This window comes from Pipra filicauda, unplaced genomic scaffold (genome assembly GCF_003945595.2).
Source record: "Pipra filicauda isolate LSUMZ 115617 unplaced genomic scaffold, ASM394559v2 scaffold5_size6683894_pilon, whole genome shotgun sequence".
Taxonomy (NCBI): Eukaryota; Metazoa; Chordata; class Aves; order Passeriformes; family Pipridae; genus Pipra; species Pipra filicauda.
In genome coordinates, this window is record NW_024104754.1 from 1,154,658 (window position 1) to 1,171,267 (window position 16,610).

At 35.6% G+C, this 16,610-nt stretch overlaps 1 protein-coding gene across 6 annotated transcripts in view; it reads left to right on the top strand.

Moving 5' to 3' along the window:
• The window catches only part of UBR3 (ubiquitin protein ligase E3 component n-recognin 3), a 103,648-nt gene that overhangs the window by 26,153 nt on the left and 60,885 nt on the right, over positions 1-16,610 (top strand). For all 6 annotated transcript variants that reach the window (XM_027733546.2, XM_027733547.2, XM_027733548.2 and 3 more), the window contains 11 exons: positions 2,314-2,542; positions 5,716-5,895; positions 6,650-6,783; positions 8,480-8,566; positions 9,153-9,218; positions 9,304-9,393; positions 10,508-10,636; positions 10,733-10,785; positions 11,406-11,539; positions 12,018-12,103; positions 13,511-13,652. In XM_027733546.2, coding sequence (XP_027589347.1) covers positions 2,314-2,542; positions 5,716-5,895; positions 6,650-6,783; positions 8,480-8,566; positions 9,153-9,218; positions 9,304-9,393; positions 10,508-10,636; positions 10,733-10,785; positions 11,406-11,539; positions 12,018-12,103; positions 13,511-13,652 — 1,330 coding nt within the window. The remainder of the gene's footprint in view (positions 1-2,313; positions 2,543-5,715; positions 5,896-6,649; positions 6,784-8,479; positions 8,567-9,152; positions 9,219-9,303; positions 9,394-10,507; positions 10,637-10,732; positions 10,786-11,405; positions 11,540-12,017; positions 12,104-13,510; positions 13,653-16,610) is intronic.

Below are 16,610 nucleotides of genomic sequence, written 5' to 3' on the forward strand. Positions count from 1 at the left end.
CATAAAAGTTCTGGGATTGTTGAGTGGCAACCAAGAGGAAAGGCCAGTTGAAAAAATTAACTTTGTTTTTTGATAGGCTAGACATTTACAAGCTGCACAAGATCATAGAGAGTGAAGGTAATTAAATATACAGAAAGTATGTTTGTCTTAGGAAGCCACTTCCTGCAAAAGGTTGGAAGCTATTTGGAAGGATGTGTTACATCAAAATCTCCGTTTTTGCTCTGATCTATATTCTCCCTTAGTTGTGTATATAGCTTTGGCCACTGAAAGAAAGGATTCTAAGGTGAATGGACTGATTACTATGGCTGTTCTTACATATGGACTGCAGCTTATCATAGTATTTCAGGTTTTTAACTTATGGAATTGAGTTTAGTTTCTTCCTCTCAACATTGGAAAGGGTTGTATTTTTTTATTTTACTTCCAGGTGAATGTAGGAGAAAAGCTTCTGTCTTTCCTTTACTGAAGTGTATTACAGAGTCTCTACCATTATACTGTATTGAGAGCAAATTTATGTTACTTTCAGAGGTTCATTATTGTATACGAGCGAGGCACAACAAATTTTGATGCATGCTGATTTAAAATAAAGAAATAAAAAATCCAAAATTTGTCCGTAGAGAAAGACAGTGTTTTTGCAGTCAACTTAAATTGAGAGTGCTGTGTAAAACAAGTAATACATAGTTCCTACATCTCAGAATCCAAAAATCCTATCTAAACATAATACAGTGCGAAAAAATAATATGTAGAAAAGTATACTTTTTTTACTAGCAGCATTAATATACCAACTTCTTAAAATATCCGGTGCGTCATTTGTGTCTGAGGCTTAACATCAATAGCGTGAATGTCTTGATGATAAGTGTTGCTGCCAGTGATTAAAATTGTTTAAAGCTTCAATTTAAAGGAAATTATATGACAGGAATATCTGGAATTACCAGAATGATGTGTATTAACTTTGCTGAAGCATTGCAAATACCTTGTTCCAAAAAGTCTTTAACTGAAAACAGTTACCATTGTGCTGGGGGCTGTATGTAGAACACGCTTTCAGTTATTATACATGTTTCCATCACTGTGGACCAGATAAAGGAAGGCAGTTTAAGTAGTCTTGCAGTGTTTCCTCTAGTGACATCCCCATCCCCATCCTGGGTCCATTTTTTTTGAGGATATTTTCTGGAAGAAACAGCAGCATTATGTCATCATATTTTTGGAAGTATTTTCTAAATGTGAAAAACATGGTAGTATTTTAATAATAAAAGTATGGAAGCACTGAGTTTAAGGCAGGTCAAATAAAGCAGTGATTTGTGTATGGTCTGATGAAAACACAGTTGCCCAAGTGTGGTTTTAAAATTTCTAATTCTATGCTTATGAAAGGTTAATACTGAAGAAGGAATAGACAAGGGGTTTTTAGACTTTGATCTGAAAATTTTTATCACTACCCATCTTGTCTTCTTCCTAAGCCAAGCAAGTCCAGATGGTGTTAATTCAGAACCTAAAGTACTAAGTGAGAACCGATTTCAAAGCTGGCAGATATGCCCACATGTACATGCCCTGCAAAGGGTTGGTTTACAATGCAGTCTGAGGCTAATGGAGGACACAAAACTGTACTATATGCGTACAATATAGTACAATACATGTTGTATGTATATGTATTGATACATTTAAATATGATCTCGTTTAAATAAACCCAAACAGTTGTGTGAAGAATAACAAAACTTGCTAATTATTTTAATTATTGAGGGGAAAGCATTGAAAGTTTATTAAAAAGTATAGGATATTATGATAGCAGAAATGGAATTCACTGTTGAAATACCTCCCTTGACAGGTGAATGAAAACCTTACTCCATAGGTAGATGAGCACAAGTGATAAGGCAGCTTTATTAGGCGCTACTAAACTCATTGTTCATAGTGTATCATTTTAGAACATTTGTTCCTGTTGTAGGATGTAAAAATTTAGGGTAAATTAATTATTAGAACTATTACTACTTTCAGGTGTTATGCTGAGACCTTCTATTCATTGTTTGAACATTTCTGGCGGGTTTTTTTTAGTGTGAGAAGTATAGAATGAGAAGATTAGATTTTGGGAAAAGGTAATAAAATTAGAGGCTTGAGTTACCCCTCTCTATAAATAGGTCTTTTCATGTGGACCGTTTCTAGAAACTATACATGGAACACTTACACCATCAGTTTTGGTTTGTCATAGCAACTGGTGTTTCCCAGGAAATGTTGATTGTACTTTTGTAAAGGAATATTTCATAATGAAACGAAGCTATAATTTTTATATAATACTTGTTAACATCAAAATTTCTTTATAATTTGCAGATTGCTTTTACAAAAACTTTTGTTCAGCATTATGCTTTTATTATGAAAACACTGAAGAAAAGCCATGAATCAGACACAATGTCTAATAGAATTGTGCATATCAGTGTTCAGTTGTTCAGCAATGAAGAACTAGCACGCCAAGTAACAGAAGAATGCCAACTGCTGGATATTATGGTTACTGTTCTGTTGTACATGATGGAAAGTTGCCTTATTAAAAGTGAATTGCAAGGTAGGTTGATATGTTTGTTTGCTTCATTCCATGGATAATAAATTGATTATAGAGGAAACTTAATTTTTCTTGGGTAGTCGTCCACCCCCTCCAACCCTTTTTCCAAAAATGTACGGGATCTAGCAATGTGTGGTAGAGGCTGAGTATCCGAATTTCCTAGAAATATAAAGGTAGTTATCAAGAGTGATACTGATGTTTTATCCTTTGGTTTGTAGGGTTGTTTTGGGTTTTATTTTGTAGAAATGTTATATAGTTTGGAATACAGAGTATTACCTTGCAGGTGCTTAATTTATTGGGTAAAGTGCATAAACAACTGTTTGAATGAGAAATTATATATGCAAATTGAGACCTTTATGAATTTAAAAAATATTTTCAAAGTATTTCACAAGCTATTTGGAGTATTCGAAATTGTTTTAATTTTTCTCTCCTGTGATTGCCTTAATAAAACTTGATATATAATTAAAGGAGAATAATTTACTAATTTGTAAATACTGTAATTTGATCAAGCTTTTGTTTGACAGAGTGGCAATTTGAATTTGAACTAGTGTACATTGTGTAACTTTTTTAGTGAAAGCAACTGTCCTATTTCCACCCTCCTTGTTTTACCTGTCCTTATCTGAAAATGGTGTCACAATGAATCTTGCTAACTTGTCATGCTTTGATGTGCCTAACAGACTGCAGGCCTCTCAGCCCTCTTTATCCTAGTTTGAGTGTGAACATATTCTCTAGACAGGCTGAGTGCTGCTGCTAAATAAGCATTATCAACTTCTGTGTGAAAGTGTATTTTTTGTTGCCTGAAGTGTCCTTTTTCTCAGAGTCTGCTCTGTGTGTAGCCTAAAACAGTGACTGTACTGAAATGGGAAATCCTAAGTCATCTAGCTCTCATGTGCCCTCATGCAGCAGCACTTCAACATGAGTTTTTCTGTTGCCCTACATAGATTGCTTTACAGTATTAAAAATGTTGAATATTTAACAGTTTGTATATCAAGTGATTTTTGCTAAATCAGTGCCATATTGGTGGAATGTAATTTAAAAAGTACTTCTGAGCATCTTCTCGTTGTTCCTTGTTGGTCAGTATGGGATGTTGGTGGTGGTTATGTTCTGTGATGGGTCAGAATTGCAGCCAAAAAGGCCGTGGCTGTGATTAGGCATTCTCTGAAGAAGCTTCCTGGTAATTAATGATGTAAACTGAAGCTGGTAAGTTAAATAACATCAGATGTATTTGTGATAGATGTGTGAGAAAAGACTTAGCCTTGGAGCAGCTACCCCATTGTTTCCTTTTCCTAGCACCAGTGATTTCTCTTAGCTAAGATACTATCATAGAATTACAGAATCTTTTAGGTTGCTCATTGAGTCGAGCAGTAAACCTAATACTGCCAAGTCTACCACTGGGATGTGTCTGGTGCTTTTCAGTGTTTCCACATTTCCTGCTCACTGCTTCATGTATGAGGGCTTGGACATTGACAGAAAAAAAATCATAAAATACTTCCTTGGGTTTTTTCCCTCTCATATTCTCAATGGCCTTCTTTTGCAATTCTGTGGGCTTGAATCTTGTGTTTATTTCAAATTATCACTTAGGATGCTGGAAATAGTGAGAAGACTTTTAAAAGTCTGTGCTGGTGAGATAAATTGAGAAGACTTCTCTTTGTGCAGCTACTGTAAACAAAAGATATTGTTTAATATCTGAATATCTGAATGAGACAAAGTTTACAAATCCAGCGCCAATGGATAGATGGAAAAGCATGTTGGAGAGGAGCAAGGAGAGAGTGGAGCAGGAATTGTATCTGCTATGGCATGTTTAGTTTGCACTGCTTACAGATCATAATTGTTTTTGAACAGCTGACGCCTGTTAAAAGTATACAGGTTCACTGAGGGTATTTGTGGATGCTGTGATAAACTGTTTTCGTGAAACAGAGTTAACCTAGAAGTTGTGTTGATACCAACTTTGTGTTAGTAGATTTACTAGTGCGTGCTACTAAGTGTTACTAGTACACCTTACGTCTCTCACATGTGGTGTGAAAGGATGAGGGGGAGAACTACGGATGCAGATGATAAAACTTGCTCTCTAGGAGGATTTATGTCCCTGTGTTCTTAGAGACTTTTTTCCTCTCTATCAGTGCATTCCTCCTAATGAACTTTTCATGGGAGAAGAATTTATACCCTCAAGGAAAAAGTATTGGTGATGGTTCATCCTTTGAAAAACCAACGTCTTTAAGTGACATTAACCCTGGCTTGTAGAGTGCTTTGAATAAGAAGCAATGCCACTTTCCTTTTGAAGTAACTTTGGATTTGTCTAATCTATACTAGGACAGAGAATCAGCAACATGTAACTGACCTGTAACTCTTTGCAAAGTCCTTGAGCAGATTCAGGCAGAGGTGTTACCCTGCTTGTGGACAGGCCAAAGGAAACCACTCTACATACAGGGGGACCTCATCAACCAGAGACTGGAGTCTCACAATAACAGTGTTTCTTTTTGGCTGTGGCTGTGCTGCTTACAAAGGTTTCCTGGTGCAGAGGGTAATTACTGGGGTCCTTCAGTGCATTTTTACTGGAATAGAGCCATCTAAAGGCAGGTGATCTGATGCAGCCTTCTCTTTCCCTAGTCTTGGGCAGGCTGCATAAAAACTGTGTCCCAAATTCAGAGTGGAAATGCTTTTCTTTGCTTTTCTCAGAATCACTATGCCAGCGTAGGTTTTGATCACCAGATTTCTTTTTGAATGCTGTAAGGTAGCTTGCTCACTGTATGTCAAATTCAAAATAGATTTCAGGTGTTGGTAGTAGGAATTGTATTGTTTGGTCTTTTTATACTTCCTGAGAGTATTCAAAGAGGCGTAACTGTGATGGTTTTACTAATGCAGTGCTTATCAAAGGTTGCAATACTGTTCAAAGTATGAGTGGCTTCTAGTGAGTGGGATCTATGTTGGTGAGTCCATGATGAAAAAACAGCCTCAGGTACCACAAAAGAACTGTTCTTCTTTTCTGCAATTTTCTTTGTGTGTGTCTGACCATAGCATTACAGTACATACTAATTGTTGGGTTTGCATTATTTTATAACTTTATTTATAAATTACAACAAGAAGGAACAAAATAACTTTTTCTTCTTTTTTTTTTTGTTTTGTTTTGTTTGGTTTTGGTTTTTTTGTTTGTTTTGTTGGTTTGTTTTTAAACCTAGATGAAGAAAATAGTTTACATGTTGTGGTGAATTGTGGGGAAGCACTACTGAAGAATAATACCTACTGGCCCCTGGTTAGTGATTTTATAAACATACTTTCACACCAAAGTGTGGCAAAGAAATTTTTGGAAGATCATGGTCTTTTGGTAACATGGATGAATTTTGTATCATTTTTTCAAGGTATGTGACACTTATAATCAGTACTAATACAAGGATGTTAAGACAGCTTAATGTCCACAGTAGCAAAATCCTTACAATGCTGTATGTAAATATTTAATTTATTAGTATTCTCATAAGTTTGTATTTCTAGAAGAGAACAGTATGTTCTAGAAAACAGGTAGATTAAAAAAATTATCTGATAGATCTTTGCTCTTCAACTACACACAAGACAATTGCATCACACTTAGTTGACTCAGATTGGTGCAAGAATTCTGAGGTTGTACTTGAAGTACACATCATAACTTGTACTAGAAGTATTTTGCTGGTGAAGTTCTAAATTTAAGTATTGGTGAAATTAATTTGACAAATCAGGATTTTTTTTTAAGTATTGCAATGGAGAATTTTTTTATTATTTAAAAGAAATAGTTCAAAATGGTGAGCTTCTCAATACTGATAAATGTTCTGAGGACCAGCATCCAAATGTTCTCATTGACTAAGTGACATTCAAAGTCGAAGTTAATGTCACCTGAACAGCAAGGACTGTAGTTATTAGCTGGTCTAGAGCTAATGTTCTTTTCTGGTTTATTTCTGTACAAACTTTATTGCTTGTTCTCATATTTTATCAATTATTCTGCTGCTAGATAAAATAGATTCTTACACTTTGTGGAGGTTTTTTTATCTTTGTTGGTGTGTAAATGCATAACACTAAAAATACTGCATTCTGTTTAGCCCTAGTTAAATATTGGGTTGTGTAACTCTGCTTAAATCTCTGAAGGTATGAATTTAAATAAACGAGAATTAAATGAGCACGTGGAGTTTGAATCGCAGACATACTATGCTGCCTTTGCTGCTGAGCTGGAAGCCTGTGCCCAGCCAATGTGGGGTCTTCTGTCACACTGCAAAGTTAGGGTAAGGGTAATGTTTCTTTGTCATAATTCTTAGTTTTATTCATGACTTATTCTAGAATTCTCAAACTTGAAAGGTCTATCTGTTTTGTTTTTGAGAAGACTTGGATTATGCCGTCTTTGTCTATCAAATAACATAAAACTTCAGTGAGCTTGGATTCTGTGTATAATTCATGCTTGAACCTAGTTTATTGTCTACAGTACTGGGACTACAAGTTCAGGATGTGTACAAGTCATTCCATATGACTGTAAATATGGAATAACTTTGATCTGATGAAGAACTTGATAGCATGTCTCTGAGTCATTCTACCTTTGTTAGTGGGAAAGGAGATACACAAGTTGTCCTAATGTGATTATAATGTTGATTGTGTCTGCAAACACACACTTCATTATAATGAGGGATGGAGTAATTTATGGGTTTGTGTAGTTTTACCATCAGTCTGAGGTGAAAACCTCTTAGGTTTGGACATCTTATTGTCTCCAAACTAGAGCAAAAACTTGTTACTATTTGCTAGACTGTAAGTAATAGCAAAAATTGAATCCATTAGCTTTTAGGGATAATTAACATATAACCCCCACTTTTTACTGTTTTCCTATGAAAAAAATACTTATATTTGAAATTAGCTTATTGAGATGCTTGATAGTGTCCATGAGACAGTAATTCTTGAATTGAACTGTGCAGTAAAAAAATGTACCCAAGCGTACCATGTGATTTTAAAAGTTAAAACCAGGCCTTTCTGTGTTGTAAGTTATACTGATACATTATGAATGTATCAATTTGAGTCTACATTAGCTCTTGAAAACTGATTTACAACTTCTGGCTTTTTGCAGTATTCCTTTCTTTTTTTGCTTTGGGATGGGATGGTCTGCCTTTTTTTTAAGACCTGTAAGATTCCTTGCTCCACCTGTTGTCTTGTCAGTCATGTCCTCAACCACATTTGAATCTTTTGGTTGTTCTCAAAAAATCTGATAATGTTCTAGAAATTTCATAGCTTAATTGTTGTACATATTTAGTGAAACCTGATGGATGGGAAGAGATTACAGCTCATATCTCACAGGATAGGGAAAACCTGCAGAGCCTGACCCCTCTACAGAGGGTGGAGCAACAGGATGGGAGCATGGCTGCTGTATTTCCTGATGAGAAAAGGTGTCTGACTGAGCCAGTTGGCATTTGCACAGCTTCTGGCTGGCCTAAGCACTGCTGGTTTTTGCATAAGAAGCGTGTCATAGGTGCCCTGAGAGCGTGAGGCAAGTCTGGAGTCTGTTTAGGGGGAAGGGAAGATTAAAGGAAAAATCTGTTAAGAAATGAAACTTTGCAAGTTCTGCTGATCACAGAGCAATTTGGTTTAGCTCCCCTTCTGCCTTCCCTTTTTGCACATTGCTGCTTCTCTCTTGGAAGGCAATGTACAGCTCTAGTCTTGAAATACAGGATTTAACCTGAAATATAATGTAGTTTTATGGCATTGTTATAGAGTTACATCATACAGTCATAACAAGGTTTGCTTACTGTTAAAATCTATGCAGTATTGTGGTATTGTAGCATTTTGGGTTGGACTCAATAGTCTTGGAGGTCTTTCCCAACCTTAATGTTTCTGTAAAAATATTCTTGAAATAATCAGATGTATTTGTAGTAGGGAAACAGTGATACTTACTTAAAGCTGTTTTGGCTCATGTAGTGTGTTGGTTTCTCTTAACTGCAGGAAACACAGGAATACACACGGAATGTTGTCAGATACTGCCTCGAAGCGCTTCAGGACTGGTTTGATGCTATCAACTTTGTAGATGAGGTAAATATCCTTAGTGAATTTAAGCAAAATATTGTGAAAATCTGATTAAATTTCAAAGGTGATACACTTCTTGCCCCCTACTCTCCCCTTAAATTAAGTCATTGCTCAAAGTAGTGATCAAAAAAGGATTACCTTGCTGAAATTAGAGTTTGTACTTAATAGTTGCAATGTTATATCCTAGCATCCTTTATTTGTAGAGTCTTGGTGACTTAGATTTGCTGGTGCAATCTTAAGCTGTGTGAGTTTTAAAAGCACTGCTATTGATACACTACTGTTGTGCTGAATGAAGAGCTGAAGCAATGGCAAAAGAGAAGTCCTGTTGTGCTGTGGTAGTGGGAGCAGCTTTGCAGTTATCAGGCAATACTCTCAAACACCTCAGTGCCATTGGCTACTGGGGACTTAGAGAGAAACTGCAGCTGTCTAAGGAGAACTTGAATAGTCAGAAAGGCAGGGGAATGAAGTAATAGTGGAAAGTCCATCAAATGAAGACATGCCAAGATACTGTCCTTGGTGGTTGTGACAAAGACATTTGTAAGTTTGGTTTTTTCAACATATTATATTAAAATACCTTTATTTTACTTTTCAGCCAGCTCCCAACCAAGTTACTTTCCATTTGCCGTTGCACCGTTACTTTGCCATGTTTTTAAGTAAGGTAAGCACATGTTGTAGTCACACAGATGGAAGTTCCCTGTCGAATGTGATCATTCAGTACAATGTGTGCTTGCTTTTGTTTCTAGGCTGTCAAATGCCAAGAACTAGATCTGGATACTATCTTGCCAGATCAGGAGATGCTGATGAAACTAATGATTCACCCGCTTCAGATTCAGGTATGGACAGAATACACACAGAAAACAGAGTTGCTGTCAGATTCTTTTGACCCTAGTCATTTAAGTATATTCAGAAGTATTTAGCAAAGGGAAGCATGTCTTAATTGTGGAATGTCAAAATAACTATATGTGACAATAATAACTAGAAAATATTGAGTATAAGATAAACTTTTTTTTTCTTCTTCGTATCTCCAAAATTAAATATGTGGCATTAGTTATCATACTCTGAGAGGTATATAATAATATTCACTATAGCACTTCCAAAAGGGTAGGAAGGACCAACCCTTTGAAAACATAGAACTGTTATGTGAATAGAATGGAGTGCAATTTGAAAAGAAACACGAATCTGAAAATTTCTAATTTTAAACTCAGACTGAGTTCAGGAATGGATGCACCCTGCAATTTATTTTTATTTACAAATTTGGATTTATTTGTATATAAGTGACAGTGAGCAGTATTTTTAATCACTGCTTTTAGATCTAACCTCTTTATAACCACAATATCTTCATTTTTTGAGTACTTCTCATGTATAAATCACTTCATTTGGCTTTGATTACTTTTGTTGTCTGAAATGTGCTCTCATATTAAAGTGCGGTATCTGTCAGATGTCCCTGATCATTGCAGGGGGGTTTGATTAGATGACCTCTAAAGGTCACTTCCAACCCAAACTATTCTATGATTCTACAAGGAAGCTGCAGAGAGACTTTTCACAAGGGCATGTAGTGACAGGACAAGGGCCAATGGCTTTAAACTGAAGGAGAGTAGTTTAGATTAGGTATCACAACGAGTAGTTTAGATTAGGTATCACAAAGACATTCTTTACTGTGAGGTGGTGAGGCACTAGAACAGGTTGCCCATAGAAGATGTGGCTGCCCCATCCCTGGGAAGTGTTCAGGGTCAGGTTGGATGGAGCTTTGAGCAACTTGGTCCTAGTGGAAGATGTTCCTGCCCATGGCAGTGGGGTTGGAACTAAATGATCTCCAACATTCCTTCCGACCCAAACCTTTCTATGATTTTTATGTTTCTGTAATCATATATTGATGATCTGCTAAACATTGAATTGAATAGCTGAATATCCCTGATATATTTATAATTTTTTATTTTCCCTGAACAGGCAAGTCTTTCTGAAATTCACAGCAACATGTGGGTTAGGAATGGTCTCCAAATTAAAGGACAGGCCATGACTTACGTGCAGTCCCATTTCTGCAATTCCATGATTGATCCTGATATTTACTTGCTGCAAGTAAGTTATGTTTTCTGAGAAGTCAAGCTAATACTGTTTACCAACAAATATTGAATTAAATTAATTGAATAAAATTCATTTATTCTCTTTCTACAGGTCTGTGCCTCTAGACTGGACCCAGATTATTTTATTTCATCTGTTTTTGAAAGGTAAGGTTAAAAGGAGAATGGTCTTGTTCAATGTTGTGCTAGCTGTTGACTAATTTATACAGTGTGATAGAAAAAGGGCATGTCTGATACACATCTTCAGTGGTACAATTCTGCCTAGCCAAAATGAACACTTACCTAAGGGCTTTGCTGAAAGAAGTATTTCTTGATTTTAAACAGGATTGGCTTTTGATTTACAGTGCAGTAATGAAGCTTCAGACTTTTTTTTTCCGAGCATCTTTAGGATTTTTTAAGTTTTACAGATGTTCATATGCTAGGATATTCCAGCCTGAAGAAGTAGATAAATAGAGCTGCAATAGTAAGAGACACAGAAAAGATGTCTGCTTTTTGGGGGGAAAAAAAATAAATCAGAGTTTGAAAACATTAATTTTCATTACCTTTTGTATCTTCATAAATGTAAGGTGTTTTCCTAAGGAGTAAATATCATTATAGCACATTCCATAGATAAATTTAAAAAGAAGATTTTCATGTGGTTTGTTTGCAATTTTTTCACTTTGTATTCATTTAGGTTGTTGTGAATGCTATCCTGAGTTTATATTACATTTCACATTCATGTTTTAATGTTGGAGAATGATGTTTCTGACTTTACTTTTGCTGTGTAGATTTAAGGTGGTAGATCTATTAACAATGGCATCACAGCATCAAAATACAGTTCTTGACTCAGAGCACGAAAGGTCCATGCTGGAAGGAGCCTTAACATTTTTGGTCCTTCTGTTAAGTCTTCGTTTACATTTAGGTAAGAATCACTGCTTTAGGAATACTTGTATGTAAATAACACTAAAACATGTTCATTTATATGCAGCACTCAGTAGCTGCCTTAAAACTGATCAACCATATAGTAACTTGGAGCATTCAACACTTGGTTTCTTCTTTGCCAGTTATTTAATTTTAATCCCTTATGGATTAGAAATAGATACAATATAATGGAGAAAAGCAGCTTTAATGGAAGTGGGTGATTTGTATAGGTGATCACATGAAGATTCTCTGTCTTTTCCAGAAAGACAGCAGTTTTAATTTGTACCTTTCTTTTCTGACTGAGATTGTCTTTCATAACATTTGCACTCCCTCCTTTTTATCCTGTATTTTTATAGTACTGTATGATTACTTAATATTAGTTTGTATCAAGTTTGACATGCTTTTAGTGTCAAATGAAAACTGAATGTGTATTTTAAAATGGAGCTATTTTAATGGCTTTTTAAATTTTATTGTTCTAGGAATGACAGATGATGAGATCCTCAGAGCGGAGATGGTAGCCCAACTCTGTATGAATGACAGGACACACAGTTCATTATTGGATCTCATATCCTTGGAATACATTAACTAATGTGCATGAATGAGAATGACAGGTGCTGGAATAGTAATGGGATTTTGGAGCTTGAACAGTATGTTTTTAGCTTATGTAATTAAAACAAATTGTGTAAAGGTGTGTTTGCACATAATTGTTAGCAAAGGCATTTGCTCCATTTTTTTTTCCTTACAAAATATGCTATACTTTTTAATAGTTTAAATTACAAATAGTTTAAAATACAAAATGCTGTAATGCTGTTTTTATTATGTTTTTTAACACCGCAGAAGTCTTTTAGCTGTGAGATACAAAGTCTGTTTTCCAACGACCTTGTAGAAAGTTTAGCCAAACGTCACCTTTATCTGGGTTTGAGCCTTTCAATATTGCTATTTTTATGCCAGTATAAAAAGCAACCAGTCTACACTATATTTGCTTTTGTTATCAGTAGCCGAAAATGCAAATAATAGCAATCCTGCATGTTGCTTTGACATTGGAGTGAAATGCTTGTGTTCTGGGGCAAAGAGTAGCAAACTCCGGGAGCTCTTCCTGCACAGGGATACAGTTCATGTTCCCAGACAGCTCATTACAGATGTGCAGGTTTTACTGCTGTTAGTGTCTTAGGTTCTGTAGACAAATTAAATAGCTTGTCATGATTGCATAAAAGAGCTTGCAGTCCAGGGGTAGGCATTGAGCAAAAATAGTAGGAATATAAAGATAGGAAAGGAGGAGATCAAGAGTTACAAATCTGTAGTAAGAATTATTAATTGTTATGATATGACTTAGTAACTCAAAGATTTAGATGTGTAAAATAAGCGATCACTTAGAATGGTTCACTTAAGTGAATCACTTAACTGTGTAAAATAAGTGAATCATTATACAAGCAATCCCTTTTCACTAAGCAGAAGTTTACTTATTTGTAAGTGCTACTTGTGTTTTGGAGTAATGTCTGTAGGTCAGTTAAGTATTGCTACCAAAAATGAGAACTATCCAATCCAAGATGCAGAATTACTTATTGTGTTCATGGATCCCAAGCTATTTACTTGCTTTTTCTGCCCTTAGCTGTAAATGCAAAATATTCTTCCTATGAAGAGAGACAAAATGTTTGTAAATAAAGGCAAGTGCAAAAACTTTTTATATACACTAAAGATAGTGGGTTTTATTTCACATTAAGTACCTAATGTCTTGAGCCAAGCATGTAGTAATTGTCTTGCTTTAAAAAGTTTACTGTCCTAGCTAGGAGGCTTTACTTCTCTTCAGTCATAGTTACGGTTCCTAGCAGCTGGAGGATACAGACCTCTTGTGGTAAGCACAGAGCACTGCCGAAATGTGGTGTGAAATGAGTCACTGAAAATGTCAAGAGAGGAGTAAAATGGCTGTGGCCTGCAATTAAGTTCATTTTGCTTTCCTTAACACAGACATTACATTCCAGAAAACCCCAATCCCAAAAGTGGTATTATTCCAGGAAGTTTAAGCTTTGAATCAGTCCTGTCAGCTGTTGCTGACTTTAAAGCTCCTGTTTTTGAACCTGGAGGTTCCATGCAACAAGGAATGTATACACCTAAAGGTATGGCAATCTGTGTTCCCTTGCAACATACTCAAAAGTAAGATGCCTAATCAGTGTTTGTTTGGCTTTGTTGTTGTGGGTTTTTTTCCTTAAAAATAACCCAAACCCAACCTACCAAACGATGTTAAAACCCCCACCTCATCCTCCCCACAAAAAACCCAAACCCACTGCCACCACTAAAACCCCCCAAAACTTATTTGACTTTTTCATTATTGTCTACTGCTTAAATTTAAGAGCATTGCTAAAGACTGTCAATAGTCTTTAATAAATTCATTTTGATCTAGGCTGAAAATGAGCTTTCGCATTACTCAGGTATCCTTAGAAAACAAGGGAAAATGGAGAACTGAAGAATTATTTTATTTTACTGATCTGCATACTTAATTATTTATATGATTTAAAAAAAATCTGATTTTCAATAGTTTAGAACTGTTAGCACCAGTGAGATGTCAGTTGCAAAGATACTTTCTTTGAATTTCTTCACATTTTGATTATTAAAGATACCATGATTCTTTATTTTATTTTGCTTAACAATATTAGTATCCTGTGACATTTTCCACAGTCAGTAGTGAGGATCTAGAACAAAGTTCAGGCTAAGCTGGTTATAGAATACTGTTCTATAATTCTACAATGCATACAGTGCAGAAATGACAAGTGTCTTCCCCTGACCAGCTTGTCATCGAAATTGGACTCAACACAGCATTGGTGTGAAAGGAGTGAAAGAATTTAAGAACTTAGCGTTCCATTACTGTTTCCTGTCACTGAGCAGATAAGCCTGTAGGGATCTGAAATGCTCCATGTGCTCTGGTTGTGCTTCAGCTAATGGCAAAGCTGAAAAGGGTTTAACTCCTTCCTCCCCTGCGTACTTCCCTTGAAAACTGGAAAGGTTGAGGTTTCACAATTTTGAAAGCATTTGGTTTGTAATCTTTTGTGGATTTTTTTTTTTTTTTTGGCAGGGCCGAGGGGGTGGCGGGCGAAGGAGTTGATGTAGGAAGTAGTACTGTACTAACTTGTTTGCCAGCTTTTATACTGTGAGACTAGTCAGTAAAGGTCTTTTATACAAGTTAACAACTGGTGAAGTAATTTTGAGAAACCAGAGTTTTGAGAATTGATTCATCCAGGTTCCTTGATGTGTAATTAGGCAGCTTAACACCTATGTATTTAAAATAACTTTGTTTTAATGTTATGTAAAATGCATTTCTTTATGTCATATCCCATTTCTGGAGCTTGTGAAATGCTGGTATTTTTCATAACAGAGTTTGAAGGAAAGAAATGGATTATGGTATTTTTAATTATAAAACTTTATATTTAGGGAATCTAACGCTAGATTACAGTATTTGGGTGTTGTTTTGTGTTTGGATTTTTTTTAACTTCAGATAAACAATTTATTCCAGAGGAAAACTGTGTTAAGTATCTCATTTATAGCGGTAAATACTGAAGTAATTTGTAGCACTATACAGAATAGCTTCTTCTTAGGGTAATAAAAAAATCAAAAAAGCTTCTGCAGGAATAAAAGCTGGCATGGTTTTCTTTGCTATTCCCTGTTCTCAAAACCTTGGCTTTTAAGAATCGTAGTTTGTGGCCTGTCACAGTTAAAGCAAGTCATGTTGAGATCCATTCCCTCTAATCCTCTAATCTCTTGTTTCCCTAAATTTGGAGGGGTGAAATCTACTTTATATTCACAGATCCCTAGATTTTGCTTCCATTAACTATCAGTAAAACAACCCAAAACAACCAACCAACCAGAACAAACCAAATTCCAAAAACACGTTCTTCCGATTCTCTGTAGATTTGTGTGCTGACGATGAGCTGTGTGTGCATTTCCAATATTCCCTATATGGCTCCCCCACTGAGTCCTTTCTTCTCATTGTGCATTAGCAGCCCACACAAACTTAGTCTGTATTTCAGACTGCAGTAGTTAACTCTGTCCAGAAAAAATGGATGTTTCTCAAGCTAAATTTGATCATATTTCATATATAATGGAAACTATGCTGAGTGTTCTCTCTCAGCAGCGTATGAGGATATCTCTAGAGCTGTAATCTTAGCAGGGGTTAATATATAGAGTATAGACCATTATACAGGAGTATAGGCCACTTGTCTTCCTGCTTGGGGAAAATTAATCTCAGAAGTGTGGCAAAGCTGATTATTTTTGCCTGTGAAAAGTTGGAAGAATGTTGTAAGCACTTGTATTGTGTTATTCCTGCTGGTGGAGCTAAAATTCTGTGTCCACTGGGTTTCTTCCTCCTTTTGGGGTCATTGAATCTTACCTTCACATTGCTGTGTTATGAGAGCTAAACACTTCAAAACAATTAATAGAATGAACATCTTTTTTTGACTCTAGGTTGGAAACCTAGTTTTGTTTTTTAATAACTTGTAAATAGAAAAAAAAGGCAGTTAAATGGGATCTCTTTATAGACTGTTCTGTGTTGGCCCTGATCACTTTTCTGTGATTGCTCTGAAAAGCCACTCCTGATGTTACTTTTCAAGCTACTAAATTAAACAGATGTAACCTAGATTTTAATGCCAAAATAACGCATAGGTATTAGTTAAAAAACAAAGGCATATTTGTAAAGGATTGGTCACAGATATCATTTTATATGGAACTTAACCATTTTCAAGACTGAACAAAAGATTGTGGTTTTGACTACGCTTAATGGTAAAATATCATCTACCTGCTAACTGCTCTGCAGTCTGTACTTCTGATTTTCAAGAGGGCCTGTGCTTATCATGTACCAAGTGAAAAATAATTTAAACCTTTTCTTACATGTACTTGGAAATGAAAAAGAACAGAACAAGATGTGCACAGAAAAAGTGTTTTGAGAGTTGTTTGGGGAATTTGTTAATAGAAAAGAACTATTGCCTTAATAGAGTTATTTTTTTGTTGTTTTGAAACAAATCAAAATTTCACAAGAAATATTTTTCTATCTTGATAGTGGTAATTATTAATATAGTATTACTAGA